This window comes from Tenrec ecaudatus, chromosome 6 (genome assembly GCF_050624435.1).
Source record: "Tenrec ecaudatus isolate mTenEca1 chromosome 6, mTenEca1.hap1, whole genome shotgun sequence".
In the NCBI taxonomy this organism is placed as follows: domain Eukaryota; kingdom Metazoa; phylum Chordata; class Mammalia; order Afrosoricida; family Tenrecidae; genus Tenrec; species Tenrec ecaudatus.
Genome location: NC_134535.1, coordinates 127,862,010 through 127,882,490, shown reverse-complemented (window position 1 = coordinate 127,882,490; position 20,481 = coordinate 127,862,010). Strand labels below are relative to the sequence as shown.

The 20,481-nt window shown below is 49.3% G+C and overlaps 1 protein-coding gene across 1 annotated transcript in view; it reads right to left on the bottom strand.

The window, feature by feature from the left end:
• The window catches only part of ANO2 (anoctamin 2), a 415,077-nt gene that overhangs the window by 242,500 nt on the left and 152,096 nt on the right, over positions 1 to 20,481 (bottom strand). Inside the window, exon 9 of the mRNA XM_075553136.1 lies at positions 15,912 to 15,976. Coding sequence (XP_075409251.1) covers positions 15,912 to 15,976 — 65 coding nt within the window. The remainder of the gene's footprint in view (positions 1 to 15,911; positions 15,977 to 20,481) is intronic.

Sequence of the window (20,481 nt, the reverse complement as noted above, 5' to 3'; positions counted from 1 at the left end):
CTGCCCCTCCCTCCTCGCCCCTTCAGTGCTCTCTGTCCTGCCTCCGAGTTCCACGGAAACCATTCCATCGCCATTCAGCCCTAGATCTCCTCTACAAACATCTCATTCCTTATCAACTACACATCGCCCATAGATGGCACTGGACATGCAGAAGGGGATCCCTGTAGAACCCCACTTACACACACACACACACACACCACACCCCTGCACCAATCCTACCAGGACAACAACTCCGTGACATTTAGAGAAGCAAGACCTAGACTGGGCCTCTGAGGCTTCCCGGGCAGTCAGTCCAGCCCTCATGGCAGGGGCCCTGCCAGGCAGCTGCCATCCATCCTTGAGGCCAGCGGCCCCTGAGATGCCACGCAGACTTTTCCACTCATGCAGAGCTTCTTAAGTGCCTCTGATATTCTCCATGTGTCCCAACAGGAAAACACACACGCACCAAATACTCCAGATGGGATCAAAGCTGAGAGGCAAAGGAAAACAGAGATGAGGGTGTTCAGGACCGGGCAAAGATTGGGGCCAAGGAAGGGAGACATGCAGGGGTGTCAGGGTAGGGTGTCCCCCTGAGCAGCAGGTGAGTCCAATGAGTGGGCTCCAGACTGAAGTTCAAACTCCTGGGTTCCACCTCCCAATTCCATGTGGTCCTCCTGTGAAATCTTGGGTCTTGCCCCCTGACTGGCACTAGGATCAAGTTATTTCTGTAGCATCATAAAAACTCAGCCCTAAAGAGACATTAGAGATGACCTGGCCCAATAAGGGGAGACGTGCATCATCCTACCTAAAACATCCCTCACTACGTCTAATTTCACATATCCATCAACTCATAGGTCACTACTGCCCCCCTCCAGTTCAGCAGGTAATCATGGCACTTCTTCACGTGAAAGCGGTCTTTGACATCACACACACACACACACACACACACACACACACACACACACACACCATCCTATTGCCTTATTGGTTCCAGTCTACGAGAGGAGCTGAGTTCAGTTCTCTTTTATAAAGTGAGGAGGCCGGTTTGAGTAGCTTTCAAGGATACTCCCAGATCTGAAGGTTTCTAAGTCCCCATGATCTATGATAATATTCTCATAAGGAACCAGGTCAGTTTGTTCTAGTGCTCCTTGACCACCTCAACTGAACATCTGACCAGATCCCTCCACCACCCAGTCTCGTCTTGGAGACTACGTGCACGGTGTCTCACCAACCCAGGTTTCCGCCTAAGGAGATAGCAACGCAGTTCCAATACTGGGCTCTGACGTCCTGCCGCTTGAGAGGTGAGCTACCTACTCTGTGCCTCAACCACCTCATCTTGAGAAGAGGAACAATGATGGTGGCAACCCCATGGTTACACTGAAGGTTCGAGAGAGAACACATGCAAAAGGTCTCTGAAGATGCGTGCAAGGTGCTGATCATGATCCCCTGCACACAACCCCCCTTCGTGAGCAGGGAAGGGATGGTTCACGTGCACTGGATTATAATCGACAGATTCTTTGGGATGTTAAGGGGTGAGGATAAGAGAAAAGATGATCTCTACAGAGCCTTGCGGAGGAGACAGCCTACAAGTCTTCTCTGAAGGGCAGAGGACCCGGAGAAGACCCCCATTCCTATTTCTCTACCCTGTAATTATATTGGACATCCCCTCACAGAAGGGCACAAGGAAGAGACAAGCCACTGCCGGGTACAATCTAGCACCAACAAAACACACAACATTCCTTTAGTTCCTTAATGCTTCCTCCCCCCTCCCCATTATCATGACCCCAGTTCTACCTTAAAAACCCGGCTAGACTGGAGCATGTACACTGGTACAGATAAGAGCTCCTGACACACGAAATCCAGGACAGATAAACCCCTCAGGTAATGGGAGTAGGGTTGCTATAAGGTTAGGGGGAAGGTGGGAGGGGAAGGGGGAGAAAGGGAGAACCGAACACACTGATCAACGTATAACTGCCCGTCACCCGCACCCCACCCACCCCGGGGGGTGAACAACAGAAACGTGGGTGAAGGGAGACAGCAGATGGTGTAAAATATGAAAATAATAATTTATAATTTATCAAGGGTTTACGAAGGTGGGAGGGGAGGGAGGAAAAAGGGAGGACCTGATCACGAGGGCTCAAGTAGAGAGAAAATGTTTTGAACATGATGATGGCAACAGAGGTGATGCGCTTGATACAATGAATGTATGGATTGTGATAAGAGCTGTAAGAGCCCCCAATAAAATAATTTATTTTTTTAAGTGCAATTATGTACCCCAGACAGAAGAGCATCAACTAAAGGACTCTCGGGGCAGCAACAGACACACACATCCACATACAATACAAAGCAACAGACACACACATCCACATACAATACAAAGCAACAGACACACACATCCACATACAATACAAAGCAACAGACACACACATCCACATACAATACAAAGCAACAGACACACACATCCACATACAATACAAAGCAACAGACACACACATCCACATACAATACAAAGCAACAGACACACACATCCACATACAATACAAAGCAACAGACACACACATCCACATACAATACAAAGCAACAGACACACACATCCACATACAATACAACAAATCCTTCGAGGACTTGCCTTCTTCCTTGGATGAAAGTTCAAAATCCTTAATGAGCCTACAAGATTTTTCCCCCGGCATAGACTCTGTTTCCCTCTCCACCCTGGCCTCCTAGCTCTCCCTGCACCGCAGTGGATGCTCCTGCACCCAAGGCTTCTCCAGCCAGTAGCACGGCCGTGCAGGCCCCTAGAGAGAGAGCCAAATGGGGAGCGCACATCTGACCTCTGTGGATTGTTAGTTGCATGAACTCCATGGCATTTCTCTTAAAAGGGAATCATGAGCTAACAAGGCAAAGGCTTTCGACCAGTGTCGGGGGCTGGTGAACAGTAGTTTCAGAGTCCCGTCCCCAGGGGCCCTTCTCTGATAAGGTTGGATTTCCCTAGACCGAGATGCAGTCCCATTAAACATCACATTTCCCTATAATAACCTTTGGTACTCTGACCATCCATTATGGGTATGTAGCTCACAAACCCCGGGAGGTCAGACTGGGGCACCCCCAGCCCAGGTTTGCCTGGTTTGATACTTGCTATTTCAACGTGGTCCATAGGATTATTTTCAGCAAATATTCATTCCCCTTCCCTTGAGAAGGAGTATTCTCCCCAGCAACATGGATTTGTGGCGAATGAATGATGTCTTCAAAGAGCCTGCAGGTTTCCACTCCCTTCCTTGGGCTCTTGTGATCTATCATAAAGGGAGCATGCCTCAGACTGCTGTCAGCTCAGAAGACGTAGACACCTGCCGAGAACTGCAGTCAAGCCCGGCCCGCCTCGGCATGAAGCCGAGCTTCCCCGTCACCCCACAGACACGGGAATAAGGAAAAGGAGGGCTCTTGTAAGTCCCCGAGTTGGGAGCACTTTTGTGACACACCATTATCGTGGCCATAGCCGACCAGTGCACTCAGTAGTGATGAAGCGCACTCACTTTCATTTCAAAAGCACCCCAGCTTAGAGGGTAAATGATATGATCACCCAAAGTCGGTCCACACCCCTCTTGCCCACCATATAAAATTGTGCTTGGCACAGAAAAGATACTCAGTGAATGTCCTGGATGGCATTGAAGTGAAATACATACTCTCTGCAGTCTCTTTCTCAGGGCCCCAAGCCATCTTCTCAATGGGATAACGAAAGGTCTGCGTTTGGGGGCTGCCTTTCACATAACCCCACAGAGATGCTGCTGGCTGGCTTAGGGAGCATCAAAGGGCCGAACTTCACCATTAACAGCAGCCCAGCCCTCAGAGAGGGCCAAACTGTCCACGGGGGAAACAATCTTATAGGATTTCCCAGGAAGAGGAAATAGGTCATGGTAAGCAGAAGCTCCCACAGAAGATTGAGCGAGGAGAAGAGGACCCGAGTCACGTAGAGAAGAACTACAGGAGGCAGCAGGTGGGTTTCCAGGTGACAGTGTGCCCTGGAGTCGGGCAGAGACCCGGGAGGGCAGGGGAGGTTCACGTCTCTCTGCTGAATTGCTTGCCTTCCCTCCCAAAGATGGAAGACTGGGCACGCTATCAACGGAAGCAGTTCCTTCGGGTTTGTTAGAATTGGTAATCGCTAGGCTCCTTACTTGGTAATTGCTAGGTAATTGCATGGTCCTTACTCTCCTCCTCCCGACAAAGATGACCAAATGAAAAGTTCAAAGCCCCGTCCTCCAGATGCCTCTGTGTCTCTCCTGCCCATGCTCCGGGGAATACAGAGTCTAGGAAAGACCCTGACGAGGCCGAGCCAGACCCTCGAAGCCTGAGTCCTCTGTGAGTCATTCATACAGGCCGCGTGACTCAGGCTGAGCATCACCCCCATCCCCATGTCTACATCAAGCAAACTGCCAGCAGCAGACAGCAAGGGATGGCTGTTATCCAGCTGCCAACGTCTTTGAATACCTTGACCTAATCCCCAGAAAGGTGCAGAGGACAGCGGCCTCCCAAGCAAAGAGCTCCAAGGATGCTTTGTTTTGGGGTTTCCACCCTCGCGATTATGTCTGTGACTTTCAGACCCACAGCATGCTGTGGTTTTCCTTTTCTGGAACCGAGGCCCGTGCCTGTGCGAAAAGCCTGGGCATGCCGGGCTCATTAAATCTAGCGAGCCTGCGGTTGTTGTTGCAACGTGCGTTCCGCCGGGGTTCTTCAATGTGTTGAGACACTTTCTGTTTATGTTGGTTACGTCCCCATGTGGTGTGGGTGGAGAACATCACTCAAGGGAATATCATTAGCAGGATTGGGGAGCTCAGGGGTTCCGGAGACACGTGGCGGAACAGTGGCTCGTGGGATCAAAAAGTTGTGCTGTGTCCATGGTAACGCATCCAAACGCTAGTCCTTTTCCTCCTTCTGGGCAAGATCGGTCCCTAAGATCGGCCCAGGGCCCCTGGCTCCCACAGACAGGGCTGCCCCCGCCACCACGAAGCCCACAGGTTTTGGGGAGAACATGCAAAGATTCGACCGGAAATTGCAGTTGGTCCCAAGGAGCTGAATGGCAGGTCTTTCCCTGGAAGAGCAGGTGAGGAAGTGAATCTTGATGTACCCACTCTCCCCTCCCAGCAAGGAACAGAATGATCTCTCTAACTCTGTCACGCTCTGCTTTGCTACCTGCCTGAATTCTGGAGAAACCACCTGCTAAGGACTAAGACCAACCAGGTGGTGGTCAGCTCTGACCCACGACAATCGAATGTGTGTCAGAGTAGAACCTGCTGAGTTTTCAGTAGACTAGCAGCGCTTCCTTCCACAACACCAAGGGGTCTGGGTGTCCATTGTGAGGACTCCACACCAAGCAGAGGCTGAGTGTGGTCAGTGTGCTTGCTGACCTGCCAACTTCACAGTTGGGACGCTCACTGAAGGGCTTAACAATAGCCAGCAAAAAACCCAGCTCTCTTGATAACGCGGTGAATGAAGATCTAAACTTCCTTCCATAGTACAACGGGGGTGAAAACATAGTCTCTGAACTCAGATAGGTGTGGCTTTAAATCTCATATGCCCTTTACCTTACTAGGCTGCTAAGTGCCAAGGTCAGCAGTTCAAACCGAACAACCACTGTCTGCTCCCATAGCGATGTATAGTCTCTGGAAGGTTATATAGGGGCCATGGGCCATGAGATACTTTTCAGAGCTCAGTATCCTATGTGATCGGGAGGCAAGAACAGCAAGCTCTTAGCGTGGCTGTGTAGCACAGAGACCATACATGTAAAAAGCACAGGTACATCATGGTGACTCGCAATTAGAAAACACTGTCAAGGTTACATATTATTGTCCAAGGCCATTGAACTGTAAACCAGTATAAAATTAGCTACTCCAGTGAATATTATCACTCCCACACCACAGCCTGGAGCAGAAGAATAATAGCTCTATCTAGTTCACGATCCTCACAGGACTACCGAGGGGCAGCCAAGCATTATGGTGCCTAGTTTACAGCTGAGGCGAAGGAAGCTCAGACAGAAAATGGCTGGCCCAAATGTCCCATCAGTGGGAAAGAACTCACTGGCCTGGAATTGATGTCAACTCCCAGTGACTCTAAAGGGTCAGTTAAAGTTGCCTCTGTGGGTTTCTGAGACTGTGACTTTTTTTTTTTTTAATTTAAACAGGAGTAGAAAGATCTGTCTTTCTCCCAAGGAGCGGCTGGTGGTTCTGAACTGCTGACCTTTCAGATTGAAGTCCAACACATAACCACTGTGCTACCTTTAACCCACGGCTCCCAGTCTACAGGAATGTCCCTAGAATTGAGTAAGTACCTCAGAATTGGGTGAGAATACATTTGCCCTCTATGAAAAGTATCAGTCTAAAGGTATTGCTGCAAAACCACAGAAACCTGTATTTTTTTTAAAAAAACAACTTTAAAATGCAAAGTTATTGCTTCTCCATATATCCTCCATCTGTTTCTTTACCCATCTGAAGGAGAGGTTCACATCTCTCTAGCCCTCCCCTGAAGAATCCTGTGCTCTTTCATTTACTTCAAGTGAAAATGGCGGCAGCTTTGGTATCCCGTGGGGACTCAAACCGAGTTCCTTTTCAATGTTCTTTGAGTTCGGGGAACGAAAGAAGTGTGAAAGGCCTACCCCAGGGCTGGATAGGGCAAGGTTTCCCATGTGACGGAACAGCCTTTAAAGAATAAGCCGGCGCATCCCCCTGATATGAAAAGGGAAAATATTCTGAGTGTGACTTTGCTGGCCATTTTCTCACCAAAGCAGTTCTCAGTCTTCTTAAGACCTCCTCATAAGCCCCCAGGAGGGTCCTGTGTCCTTAAGCAAACTCTATCAAGATTGCTCTTTGGGGGTCCCCGACAACAGTCACAGGAACCTGCTGAGCTTCACTCTGTCGTGAACTGGCTGAGCAAATCCCCCGGGAAGCTACTGTTTTGATGAGACCTTTTCTTTTCTTTCTGAAGGTGCCCTAATGCAACCAAGCCACGGGCATCACTGAGAGAACGTGGCTGCAGCCATCTACCAATCGCAGGGACATGTTTTTGCACTTTGTGTTTGGACTAAACCTGTGCATGGAGAAACTGGAACTTTAGAAAGAGTACGTTTTGATTCATCCACGTGTATCTTTTTAATGCTCTCCTGTGCCAAATTTTGTAGACAGGGTTTTTTTTAACCTGTATTCATATCTATGGCTTTTTCAAATCTGTGATCACATGATATTTCCATCCTTAAAGCATTTCCAGCCCAGGTGATTTTTTCTTTAGGCCTGATGGCCTGAGTTGGGCCTGAGACGCTTTACCCTGATTTGGTAAATCACTAAGTAGGCCATCCTAGTTTTGGTTCTAAAATGTTTTCTGATGGGTCGAGTGTAAGAAAAATGTGGACCCAAACCCCGAATCAGAAAAGAGACCAGGCTTACTGATTGAACAGGGACTTGGGTGGGGTGTGTCTCCCAAGACTATGGTCCTTTGTCTTCCTTTAAATCCTGGAACTGAAGTGACCCCCATGCTAGAATAATCAATCGCTTGCTATCAAAAGGGCGGCAGTTGCCCAAGGACACAGTGCATGCAGAGAAGGGGGAAAGGAAACCAGAAACAGAGAGAAAGTGGCTTCAGTGTGGGCACGTGGAGGGGGTTTCAATGGGTGAGTCAATGCATAATGTGTAGGAATAATCGGATGCTAAACCGGTGGTCTGCTCTGTAAACCTTCATGTGCTTAGCAATAAAAAAGTCTTTACAAGATATATTTTATGAGAATTCCCAGGACCACGGGGTGCTGTGACACATCCTATGGACGGTTCTAGAAAGAGCCAGTCACCCCCAACAATCTTTGCCTAAGGTGTGGCTGCCAGCCCTGAGCTCACCATCATAGACATCTAGTCAAGAGGGCAATTATCCTGAAGACCTTTCCAATAGGCTGTTCTCTTACACATGCATAGTTACATTTTTATAAAATTCCTCCACCTGTGTGTCCCTTGATTTCCCAGCAAAGCCCAGTGGTCACCTACAAAGATGAACATTTCACTTTAAAAGAAGGGTCATTCCGTCCTCATCTCCATGTCCCCAGAATCAATATGCATGGACTTAAATCCTGCATCAGGTGAGGTATGTCAAGTTCCTCCTCTGAAGTCCCCAGGCCAGTGAGTTCCAAGGAGGGCAAACATGTCCATGAAGCTCTTTGAAGAGCCCGCATCATATGAGGAGTTGCAGAAAGAACTGGGAGCATTTTGTGTAGAGAAGGGAAAACATGTGTATGAAATGATCATGTCCACAATAGCTATTTTCATCTCTCTAAAGGGTTGGCTTACCAACAAGACAAAGCCCACTCTTGCAGAACTGGAAGCAAAGAGGCGACATGAGCAGATGCTTCACTCTGATTCCATGACCCCCTAACGGTTAGAAATATCCAACTGGGGAACAAGTCGTCCCAGACGTAGGATGCCATTGAGCCAAAGGAAAATCAAGAGGAGCAGATGGCCCGCTGTTAGATCAGTGGTTCTCAACCTGTGGGTCGTGACCCCTTTGGGGGTCGAACGACCCTTTCACAGGGGTCGCCTGATTCATAACAGTAGCAAAATGACAGTGATGAAGTAGCAACAAAAATAATTTTGTGGTTGGGGGATCACCACCACATGAGGAACTGTCTGAAAGGGCCGCAACCTAAGGAAGGTTGAGGACCACCACGTTAGATGAATATATAGGAGAAGAAATCTTCAGGGTCTTACTGCACTTCGTGGTCAATGACCTCCGAGCTTCCTTCTATTGCCAGCAGGCTACATTTAGTCCCCAGCGGTCTATACACAGTGCAGTATTGTACACAGTGCCAAACAAACAGAAACCTGCTCCTGTCCAGTCGGTTCCAACTCGCGGTGTCCTCCCGTGGATGGAGGCACACTGCTCCGTGGGGTTTCGAAGGCTGTGATCTTTCAGCAGCAGAGAGCCAGGCCTCTGGGGAGGTTCAAAGTGCCAGCATTCGGTTGGCAGTTGAGAGCTTCACCTTTCGTGCCACTCAGAGACTCCACACAGAGATCAGGGGAACCCTGAGTGCACAGCATCATCATACAGCTCTTACAGGACCGTTAGCTTCGCTCCCTCCCTGGGAAATTAAGACATGATAGAAATGGGTCATAGGGGCCGCTATGGCATGGCACAGTGGGTTGCCATGTGTAGGGCCTCGTGGCATGGTGGTTTAAATGCACAGAAAGGTTCACAGTTCAAGTCTGCAGAAGAAAGATGGGGTTTTCTGCTCCCATTAAGATTTATAGTCTCAGAAACCCAAAGATGCCGTTCTATCCGGTCCTGTAAGGTAGCTATGGGTTAGCATCAACTCAAGCATCGTGACTGGAACTATAGGAAGGCAATTTGATCAAAACAGCCACCAGACTTCCGAGATGTGGGAGTCTACCCTTAGGAGACTGAGACCATCTTCGGCTCCAGTCTTAAATCCAAGGTAAGAACCCCATACTCCAATTCATGTTTCCACAAGCCAAGCACAAGACCGTCAACCCCTCCTTCAGACGGCACGAACTGAAGCGGAGTGATACTCCGTAGAGGGCGTGTGCAAAGAAGATGAAGACAAAGCTTTTTGCAGCAAGATTTAATCCGGAGCCTAATTTAGTTCATGTTCTGTTAAACAGACCAGACTACAATTTGCTAGTTGCCTTTTTTCTGCTCTGCCCAGCCTGCTTCCTTCTGGCGACAGAGCTCTAGGACCTTCAGAGCTACAAGGAAAATCTTTCTCAGCCCCATGAGATAGTCTTTCCTTCTAGCCTGCCATCTGCTATCCTGCTAAAGCCAATACTTCAAAAGCTGAGATCTGAGCAACTCCCCAGCTGCTGGTCACAGACTTCATTGCTTACAGAAGGATCAGACTTGGGTGAGTGTGAGTTTGGGCCATCCATTTCAGGCTGAGCAATAAACAACCATGACAAGGACACATGCAGGTCCTTTAACCCCTGCCCTTCAGAAAGCAACCTTTCAATTCCAGTTGCGCCTCATCAGTAAAGTTTTCCCTTGTTCTGCCAATAGCAGTCACGGGTCATCAATTGTCACCTTGTACTTGCTACTATAGTCCGGAGAGTCCTCACTTCATCCGGCCTTGGCCTTGTAGATGTCTATCTCTCTACTTGATTGCTAGCTCTTTCAGGGGCCAAGTCTAGCTTATTCATCGCAGGCGCCTCCCCATGCCCTGAGCCCAGAGCCTTGCTCAATATTAGCATTTGTAAATGTTTATTGCAATGAGCTGAATTGCCTTTATAAATCCCAGGGAAGGATCAAGGGGAAGACAGTAGGGCTCAGGAAATAATTAATCATGGGCTGATCAACATGGCTCGCTCTCCCTTCCCTCCCCCAAACCAGCTGTGTCCAGTCCTGACAGAACCAGGCCTGCTGAGAAATCGCCTCAGAAAGAATGCTGCCCCCTCTAGATGTCCCCTGGAGGGATTTCCATGGGTCACATTTCAGGTGGGTAGAAGCGGGGCCCAAATACAAGGAGGGGGGATCAAATCGTATCGCCTGCTGGCGGCAGTCCAGTAGAACACAGGCAAAGACTGGCTTCTGTCTCGGAGCTCTTCTGGTCCCAAACCAAACCCACTGCCATCAAGTTGATCTTGATTCATAGTGACCCTAGAGGACAGGGTCAAACTCTACCTGTGGGTTTCCAAGGCTGTCACTCTTTACGGGAGTAGAAAGCCCGGTCTTTCTCCCATAGAGTCGCTGGTGGTTTCAAACTGGCAGCCTTGAGGTTAGCAGTCCAATTCTGCCACCATTATGTGCCTTCCAATTGGTCCCCAACTCATGGCGACCCATGCACATGACCAATCCCCTTGGGATTGGGAAGGAGACACTAGCCAATCCAATGTCAGCCCCATAAGGGGTTGTGGATCATGGGGTTGTGCTGCATGGGCTTCTCATTCACTGGTTCTTAGAAGTAGATCGCCAGGCCTCTCCTCTTAGTCTGTCTTCGTCTGCAAAGCTCCACCCAAGTCTGTTCAGCATCGAAGCAGCATTCAAGCCCACACTCCATGAGAGGCATGATCTGAGAAGCAAACCCGTGATAGGCAGAAAAAATCTTCCAGGAACCATCTTCACCCTGGTCTGGAAGTAGAAGGAAGGAAAGCAAGTCCCTGCGATACCAAGCCGAGGAACAGGCTGTTTGTGGGGGAGACTTGGGAGGATTGGGATTTTAAATGATGGAGAGGTATTTCAAGGTGGGGACAGAGTGTCACTCCAGCCGTCCACCTGGCAAGGGAGCCACAAATGAGTAACCCAGGATCTGTAGACCAGGTTCCGTCAACATCATTCTGAGCTAGTTGTGGAAGCTGCTTCCCAGCGGCAAGCTTCACGAGAACTCCCCAGCCACACACGGAGGGGCCTTGTGCCTGGCCTTGATTGAAGACCAGGAAGCTTCACTTGTGGGGAGGGTAATCCTCGAAAGGGAAGGCATGGAGAAGAGCCACTCGCCCTCCTCCAGACTGTAACCTTGATTTGCCTGTGGATTATTCCCTTGGCAGATTATTTAAAACCAGTGGGTTATAATGCCCCCAGACTCCTTCACCCCTCTCTTCTTCATACTGTCACGGGCAGACCATGGCAGATGCTTAAAAAAAATGCAATGCATTTTGCACACCAGCTTTAGCAATGTATAGTCGGGGTTAAATCAAACTCAGATGATATATAAAGCCTATTGTTTTGTCTCCTCTATATTAAAACCTACAAGAGAAGAAAATTGGCCTGGGAGGAAGTATTAATTTTTAGGAAAAAATAGGTTATGGTCCTAATATTGGTTCAGGCTTGTGCAAACCAAAAGGCCCAGACCCCCTGGACCACCCAGAAAATAGACACGGTTTCCTTCCCGGGGTGTTGGGAGCGTTCAACCAACATACAGAGAGCAGGAACCCCTCTTGCTAAGAAGACCCCATTACACATTCCGACGAGGAGTCAGGGGGTGAGAGCAGTCAGTTTCCTCCCACTCAGTCATCACCGCTCCTTGTTTTCCTGATCACAGACTTTGATTCTCTCAAGGTACAAAAGCTGCTGCCTGCAAGTTTCCAGAAGAAACTTCTGTGAGCTGGACTGCACTCACCCACCTGACATCCTACTGAGTAAATCCCTGGGGAGCTTTTGAGACAATTCTTACACACAGAGAAAGAGAGAGAGAGAGAGAGAGAGAGAGAGAGAGAGAGAGAGAGAGAGAGAGCGCGCTCAGGCTAATAGGCCCAAAGGTTTCCAGAGCCCTGGTAGAGCCCAGGTGGTGGAGAGGCTATTGTGCTGGGGGAATCCATGAGCAGTCTCACAGTGCAGCCTGCTGGGCACAAATGATGGTGCACCCAAGCAGGAGGAGGGGACAGTGGGGCAAGGAGGCCACCTTGGTGTGCATTCAGTGTCCAGGAAAGGAGCGCAGACCCCAAGATTCCAGTTCAGGGGTTAAGGCCTGCGGAAGGAAGGATGGCAAGTGCTGGGGCTTACAAAGGCTGGTGTCTCACCCCACAGAGTTCTCGGCTGTTCAGTGCAAAGCGTTTTGTTGTTGTTAAGTGCCATCCAGTTGCTTTTCAACCCATTACCACCCTGTGTGCCAGAGTCCAACTGCCCCCGTGGGATTATACCTGGCCAGGCCTCTTTTCTCCGAGGGCCACTGGGTGGGTGCAAACCAGATGTTCCAGCAGCAGCCGGGCATCGAACCATTGCTCCACCAGAGCGCCTTGTATGGGGCTTTAGAATGTGCCCAAAGTTGGGTGTTGGGAGAGGCCTCAGGGCTCCATAGGAAGAGAGGCTCAATGTGAAGGGGAGAGGTCAAGGAAGAAGAGCAAGTCTCCATCAGAACCATCGATGCATTCTCATGAGCCCCTCCCCTGCTCAGACCACACTAACTTCCACCGGAGGTGCAGGGGAGCACGGTTCACATGGGACATTAGCCAGGGAACCGAACCTGTCGCAGTGGGGGCCAGCGATGGTCCGGGGAAGCAGATGTTGGGCTCTGTGGGCTGAGCAGGTTCCAAAGATGAAGATGAAGTGGCAGAAGAGAGGCACCAGTAGGTCTTGGGGTCTGAGTGGGGAGTGGACGTGAGAGAGAAGACATGCTGGATTCACCAAGGTCCCAAGTTTGTAGGAGAAAGAGGAGGAAGGAGATGCCTATGACAGCATCTGAGATCTCTCTCTTTCTCTCTCTCTCTCTCTCTCTCTCTCTCTCTCTCTCTCTCTCACACACACACACACACACACACACACACACACCTCAATGCTGACTCAAAGCTGCCCTATGGGACAGGATAGAGCTGCTCCTCTGGGTTTCCGAGACTGTACTTGTTTATGGGAGTAGAAAGCCCTATCTTTCTCCTGAGGAGCCTCTGATGGCTTTGAACTGTCAACCTTATGGCTAGCAGACCAAATTGTAACCATGACAACATCTAGGCTCCTTATCAGAGGTCTTGAGAGGGCCATTTGGACAATAACACTTGTGGGGAGGGGGAGTACGCACACCTTAGAATAATCTACCATTTCAGTTCAAAGGACAGCCTTTACCAAGGGCCAAGTTCACAAGGGTTATTAGGAAAGGCAGAGGAATGGAAACCGGAGCCCCAATGATGAAGTGGGATACGTGATGCTACCTTGTAGACACTTCAATCCATGGCATGGGACAAACTGTGTACGGATCACTGAATGGAGAAATGATCCGCTTGGTAAACCCAAGCCCAAACCACAATAAAACGTGAAGTCCTATGGGAGGGTGGGTGGGAAGTGATGGTTTAGGGCGGGGCCTCTGAGTGAGAGTAGCTCATGCACTCTCCTCCCACCTCCCACCCCGCGCCCTCTTTATGCGTTCTCTAGATGCCTTCCCGGCCTGGCCTCTGTTGGTGCCCCTAAAGCCCCTGCCCCTGCACTGTCCGTCCACTCTCCTACTGCTCTCACTATTTGTCTTTCCAGCAACAGCCTACGGTTATGGCGAGCCTCATGCCATACATACACACACACACACACACACACACATCCCTGCCTACCCTCCCGTCAACACCCTACACACACACATACACACACACACACACACACCCCTGCCTACCCTCCCGTCAACACCCTACACACACACACACACACACTCACACACACACACACACACACACCCTTGCCTACCCTCCCATCAGTGGTGTTAGGAGATGCTAGACTGCAGTCTTCCTCTCTCGTGTGGTGACAGTTGAGCCATGGTTTGGGGAGCAAGCTGAGGCATCTGTGCTGCGGAGCAGGGCATGGCCTCGAGCCACACGCCAGCACACTGTGCCCTGTCTAGAGCTCAGGAAAGTTTCTAGGTCCTCAGGAAATACCAGGTCCCAGATCAGGGTTCACCTCCAAAGGCAATTCCCTTCCTGCAGGCAGGGCTGCTTTGGTGGGCACAATGGAATGCACATCGGAGCCACTACTTCCTTCGCTGGCAGCAAGTCACCTGAAGGCTTGGGATGAGGTCAGCAGAGACAAGGCTCTCTGAAATGGAAGTTTCTTCTTCTTCTTTTTAATTTTCATATCACACTTTTCAAAACAAATGGGTAGTTGGAAAACACAGGCGACAAAGTGGGTGGCCACTTGAGATTCAGAGAGAAAGATCAAAGCCCACCAAGATTGAAGGAAGCCGTCTTGGTGTGGCCCAGAGAAGAGTCTAGGTGGCCCATGCTGCCCAAGAGGCAGCCAGGGACTAGGCCGTGCAGGGCAAGGGGTTTTGGTCACAAGTGCTTGCTCCCCAACCCAAATAACAGGCTTCAGCTGGAATGAACACCTGCTGTCAGGAGACATCCAACCCAGCTCTCAGCTTCCCAGGAGGCGTGCTCCATGTCTGCGCCTGTGTTTGGGAGGTAAACCTGCCCAAGCTCCCCCCCCCCCCCACCTTTTTCCAAGAAGAAGCTGGAATCCCTCCCTCTGGACTCAATCCTTCAGGCTTCTGCAATCCCAGTCTGAGGAATCAGTCAGTGTAGTTGCAGGCTGGTTACTTGCCCCATTGGAAGAGTTGTGTGTGTCAGTGGGTCCCTCAGGTCGGTCCTGGGAGCTTCCTCTGTAAGTTCAAGCCCCCGACTTTTCCAAACGCGCATGCTCTCCCAAATTGCCTCCCAGATCCCTCAGTCCAACTCCCGAGTTTAGGAAAGCCAGGATCTTAAAGACCAAAGAGGGAGCACGACTTCTCTATTTAAACGTGAGCATGTAGTGGCAGGACCTGGACCAGAACTGTCAGCAGAGTGAGCTCTCACTTCACAGCAGGGCCTCCCAACACGGCAACCAGGAAAGGCTGGGTTCTTGGAGTCTATTGGGCTTCTAGAGCCGTCGGCCCAACTTAGGCGGATCAGAACAGTGAGCTGTATTGCAGTAATTCCTTTCAAAGACTTGTTCCCCGATGTTCTGTAGAAGCTGAGGAGATCCCCAAGGAACCAGGAACTAGACGTTATTTCCACGGGCGGAAGTAAAGAGAGGAATTCCAGGGCCAGTCTGACGTCCATTATAATCTAGAAAAGGCACACTCCTGCCCCTCGGGACGAGTTTATTCCACGTGTGACTGACAATATTTTCCCTTCTAGCCAACACCGAGAGCACTTGGACATAACCCAAGGGTTTGCTTAGCCCAGGTCCCTTCTCGAACAAGCAGATGAGTTTGAAGGGAAGAGGCAGAGAGACCACTCCACTCGCCTTTCCCAAAGAGCAGTTGGGGAGCGAGAGACCAATGCTAAAATCTCAAGACAGCAATGAACATGCATTCCACACGGACTATCAGCTGCCCGCCCAGACCCATCCTTCTCCTCTGTCCTCAGCCTCTTCCCTGCACCTAAGACATGGAGCACATAAGCACCGGAGACAGACACCTCACCTTGACCAATACACTTCCAGGGTCCAAGCCTGTGGACAGCAGACCTTTCCGGATCTGCATCTTCCCAAGAGCCCCTCCCACATCTTACCTGATGAGGTCAATAGGTTGAAACTTATAAAACACTCCATAACGTGCCCATTCTTGATACAGCAGCTAAAAAGGACAAATGAGAAAACAGATTAGGGGCGGAGCACCTTCCTGGGCCCTTCCCATCCCATCCCACCAAGGCAAATGTGAGCACACACTCTGGGGGAATTGTCATTGGACACCCACAGGGAAGATATCAAAATGCAGTCAGCTACCCAAACTGGTTGCTTCTCCGTCCTCCAATAGCAAAGGTCCTCTTTATCACACTCTGGGGAATCTCCTGCGTGCCAAGGGCACACATAACCCATCCTTCGTTCTCCCCTTGCCTGTTTAGTCCTGCAAAGTGAGTCCGGTCATTCACTTATTTGCTCACAGAACCAGTATTTCTTGAACATCTCTTATGTGATCTTTCGGGCACTGCCCAGGCTCTGAGCACAGCAACGAACCAAACAGAAGCGTACACCCTGGCATGGGAACCAAACAGAATGTTTAGAACCGCCATGAAGACAAATAAAGTAGAAGAAGGTGAGGAGTGGGAGGACATTTGAGTTAAAACCTGAAGGCAGTCAGGGAGTGACCCTGACGGAGGAAGACTAACGATGCAGGCAGAAGAGTCCTCCACCCAGTCAACGTCATAGAAACAAGTGCATGTCTCCTGAAGAGCAGGGCAGTGGCGTGACTGCAGCAGGGTGAGCAGAGTGGGAATTCATGCCATAAAATCCCGGGGCAACCACGTCCATCAGGGGCTTATAGGCCATTCTTTGAACTTTGGACATTGTCCTTAAGGAAGTCATTAAGAGGTCTGCAGCAAAGAAACGATCTCAGCAATGACGTGCTCACTCTGCGGGCTGGGTGCACAACATACTGAGCCCGAGGAGAAGCAGGGAGCTGCTGCTGTCATGCTCCCGGGGAGCCCTGATGACGGCTTGAGCCAGGGCAGCAGTGGGAGAGGCATTGAGAAGTGGCTGGTCCTGTTTAGACTATTTGTTTTTCTTTTTTCCTTTACATTGTGCACTGCGTGAAGGTTTACAGAGCAGATCCTAATTTTACATCAACAATTCATACACATTCTGACTCAACTCACGCATTGCAAATCCCCCTGTCGGTCCACTCTTATCTCACTGCCTCTGTGTTTACTGAGTCAACCCCTCCTTCTTTCCTGACCTTCGAACTTCATCCTGGGGGAAATGCTGCCCTTTGGATTAGATTGGATTATATATTTTTTGACAGATTTATTGGTACACAATCTAGATATCATAGAATTGAATAGCTTAATCATTCAAACATAGCAAGGAGGAGCTGTACAATCATCACCACATCATCCTAGAGCATCCCAATGCCCCGTGGTAGATTCACCCGCACAGTGAGCTGGGCAATCACAATCAGCTCCAGTGCTCCCCCTTCTGGCCTTCATGATTTACTCCCAAACTCCCCTTCCCCTGCTATGGCCCATCCCCCTCCCTCATATTCCCTGGATCACTCATTATCATGGTACATCCACTTCTGGGTTTCACCACTGGGAGATCCCACAGAACACAATGCAAAACAAATCACACTAGGGCAGTAAGGATAAGATCACATTCATATAAAGGCAAAATCACAATTAATCCTTGAGAGGGGAAAGACCCCATGAACTTTCAAGAAGCCAGGGAAGAAGTTCTGTCATGGAACATCTAAGAGATACTTTCCCCCAGAAAAAATTCAGGATGTGTCTACAGGGAGGTCAACTGGCCAAGTATCTGTCCAGCATAATAAGGTTACAGTGGTCTCTGCCTGCTAGTAGGGCTGTTTGGAACTCTTGCTTTTGGCTAAAGTGGATCTGCCAGTGGCTTTGTCTGACTCTATACTTTTCAGATGGCTTGGGGACTCCTGCTGACCTCCACAGCCTTCTACAAATTGGGTGTTCATAATTTTAGCTCTGATATTTTTCCCTTCGCCATATTTGAATTGTGTAATTGTCAACTTTGGATCATACTAGCTGGTGTGCTTAGTTGATTCCTCACTTAGATGGCTGCTTGTTTGAATACAGCCTTTAAGAGCCCCGTCTGTATTTCATTTGATAGCCAGGCACCATCTACTTTCTTCACCACACATTGCTATAGCACACTTATATTCAGGGATCATTCATGAAGGTGAGTATCGAGCAGGACCATGATGTAAGAACCAATTGCTCTTACGTCAGAACTCAGATACTTTAGACATCGAGTCAACAGAATTTACCATCAGATTGAATACAAGAAAAAAATAAAATCAGAGCTTTGCCTGGGTGATCAAAAGAAGGGTGAATTCTTTTACTAAAGTGGGAAGGCTGAAGGGGTGAGCCAAGAGTTCAATTCTGGATCCATCCATTTGAGATGTCTTTTAGGTATCCACGTGGGAACACAGAGGAAACAGATGGACATAAGCGTTTGGAGTTCAAAGGAGCGTTCACACTAGATATGTAAATTTGAGAATTATCTGAGAAGAGATGATTTTTAAAAAGCCCTTAGGTGATGCATTCAATTGTCAGAGAAAGAGCGAACTAAGCAATCTGGTGTTCCTCAAACCAAGTTTAGTTAGTAAAGTGACATTTGCCTTGAGCATTATGAGATCACATTGACAGCAATAAATCAAAAAGCTGAATGGTAGACATAGGAGGCAGTAAGTTTACGATAATGCTATGGTTGTTGTTTGGTTCCATAGAATCAGTTCTGGTTCACAGCAACCCTATGTACGACCCTATGTACGACAGAGCGCCCCACAGCCTGGCCAGGCACCATGCTCACAATTGTTCTTGTGTCTGAGCCCACTGCTGGCAGCCACTGGGTCAATCCTTCCTGCCAAGGCCTCCTTCTTTCTTGCTGCCCCTCTACGTGACCAAGCAGTATGCCCCTTTCCTGAGACTTGGTCTCTCCCGACAACATGTCCAAAGGTAATGATGGTGGAATCATTGAAAAAAGGATTGTAAGAATAGTACCACAACTTGAAGAATGGAATGAATGTTTAATTGAACATGTAGGAATTGTTGGAATCATTTTCTAAAAATTGGGCAAGGAAAAAAACCCTATCACTCTGTTCACGTAAGAATCTTTAAAATCATTATACTAAAAGTGAAATGAGAAAGCGGAGACCAGAAGAACTAGATGGTGCCCAGCCACCACTACCAACTGCTCTGGAAGGGATCCCATTAGAAGGTCCTGGATAGGGTGGGAGAAAAAGATGAAACAAAACTCAAAATCACACGAAGGGTTAGGCTGACTGATTTGCGTAGAGACTGGTGGAACCCCTAAGTCACTGGTCCTTATTTTCTCTTCCAGTTGGAAACGGAACTCACCCCAGTGCCTCAAATTTCAGTCCAACAATAGACAGTCTGAAAGGGGAACCACACCACTAATGAGGAAGGCACACCTTAGACTAACCAGTCATGTAAGGTAGAAAGGATAGTATTTACCCAAGGCCAAAGTGCAGAAGGGCTGGGAAAGAAGGAGGAATGGAAACAGGAGACACAGGGAGGAAGTGGGATAAGGGATGGTACCTTCAGGGGATGGCAAGGAACGAGATGAACCAAATTGAGGATGGATTGTGGAATGGAAAACTGATGATCTGCTCTGTAAACCTTCATTCAAATGAGCATAAAAGGTTTTTAAAAGAAAAACAACAACACTGAAATGAGAACTTAGTGTTTCTACTAGACTTTCCTTGTCAGAGTATCTCTCAACAACTGGAGAGAAAAGCAGAAACTATACAAATCCCAACAGAGCAAGGTTGCCTCCACAGTTACTACCTTTGCCAAGGAAGACACCCTGGCACAAAATGGGGGTGACACAGGACATGATGAGAAGAGGGTGCCCCGAATTCAGGAGTTTTGATGCTGCTCACCCTGGGGTGGGGGTGGGGGGAAATAGTTCCCGGAATCATTGTTCTCATTGTTATTAGTCCATCTCTGCCACCACCCCACCAGCCCCTCCCTCACCTTGGGTACTTCCCCTGCGCTGGGTTTCGACTCCCTCTCCCGAGTGCAAACCCTGGGTCTCTCTAGCGCCTCGTTGTCCCCGTGGCATCATTTGTGGTCCCCAGGGGGACCGGTTTGCGTCAGGAGATATTGGCAGGGTGCCCCTCGGGGGCTACGGGACGTCACTGCCAGCCTCCCAGGCGCTGACCTCCAGAGCAAATTCCTCTCTAATTCGCATGCCCAGCCCAAACTACCACCACCTGAAAGAGGGAAAGGAAGTAAGTTCCAAAGAGTCAGGATGACCCTGGTGACTCAGCCCTCCACTGGCTAAGGCTTCTGCTTGGACCCCAAGAGTTGCCATGAGAAATCTCTAAAAATCCCTTTGTTGTTGTTTTCCTGTGAGGTACTCCCAGGTAAAACATCCCCGGCTCCTTCCACAGCTTGTGGGTACAGAAAGGAGGAGCCAAGAGAGTTGTCTGAGCTGGATCAGAAAGGCCTACAGGGACACAGAGGGGAGCGACACTAGGAAACCCCCCCAAAAGAGCTGCAGCTACAGAGCATCAAATCCAGAAGGTGATGTAGCAATTGCACTTGAATGCCTCGCCCAGCTCACGTGTCCTTCCATCGCCTGCTCCTGGGA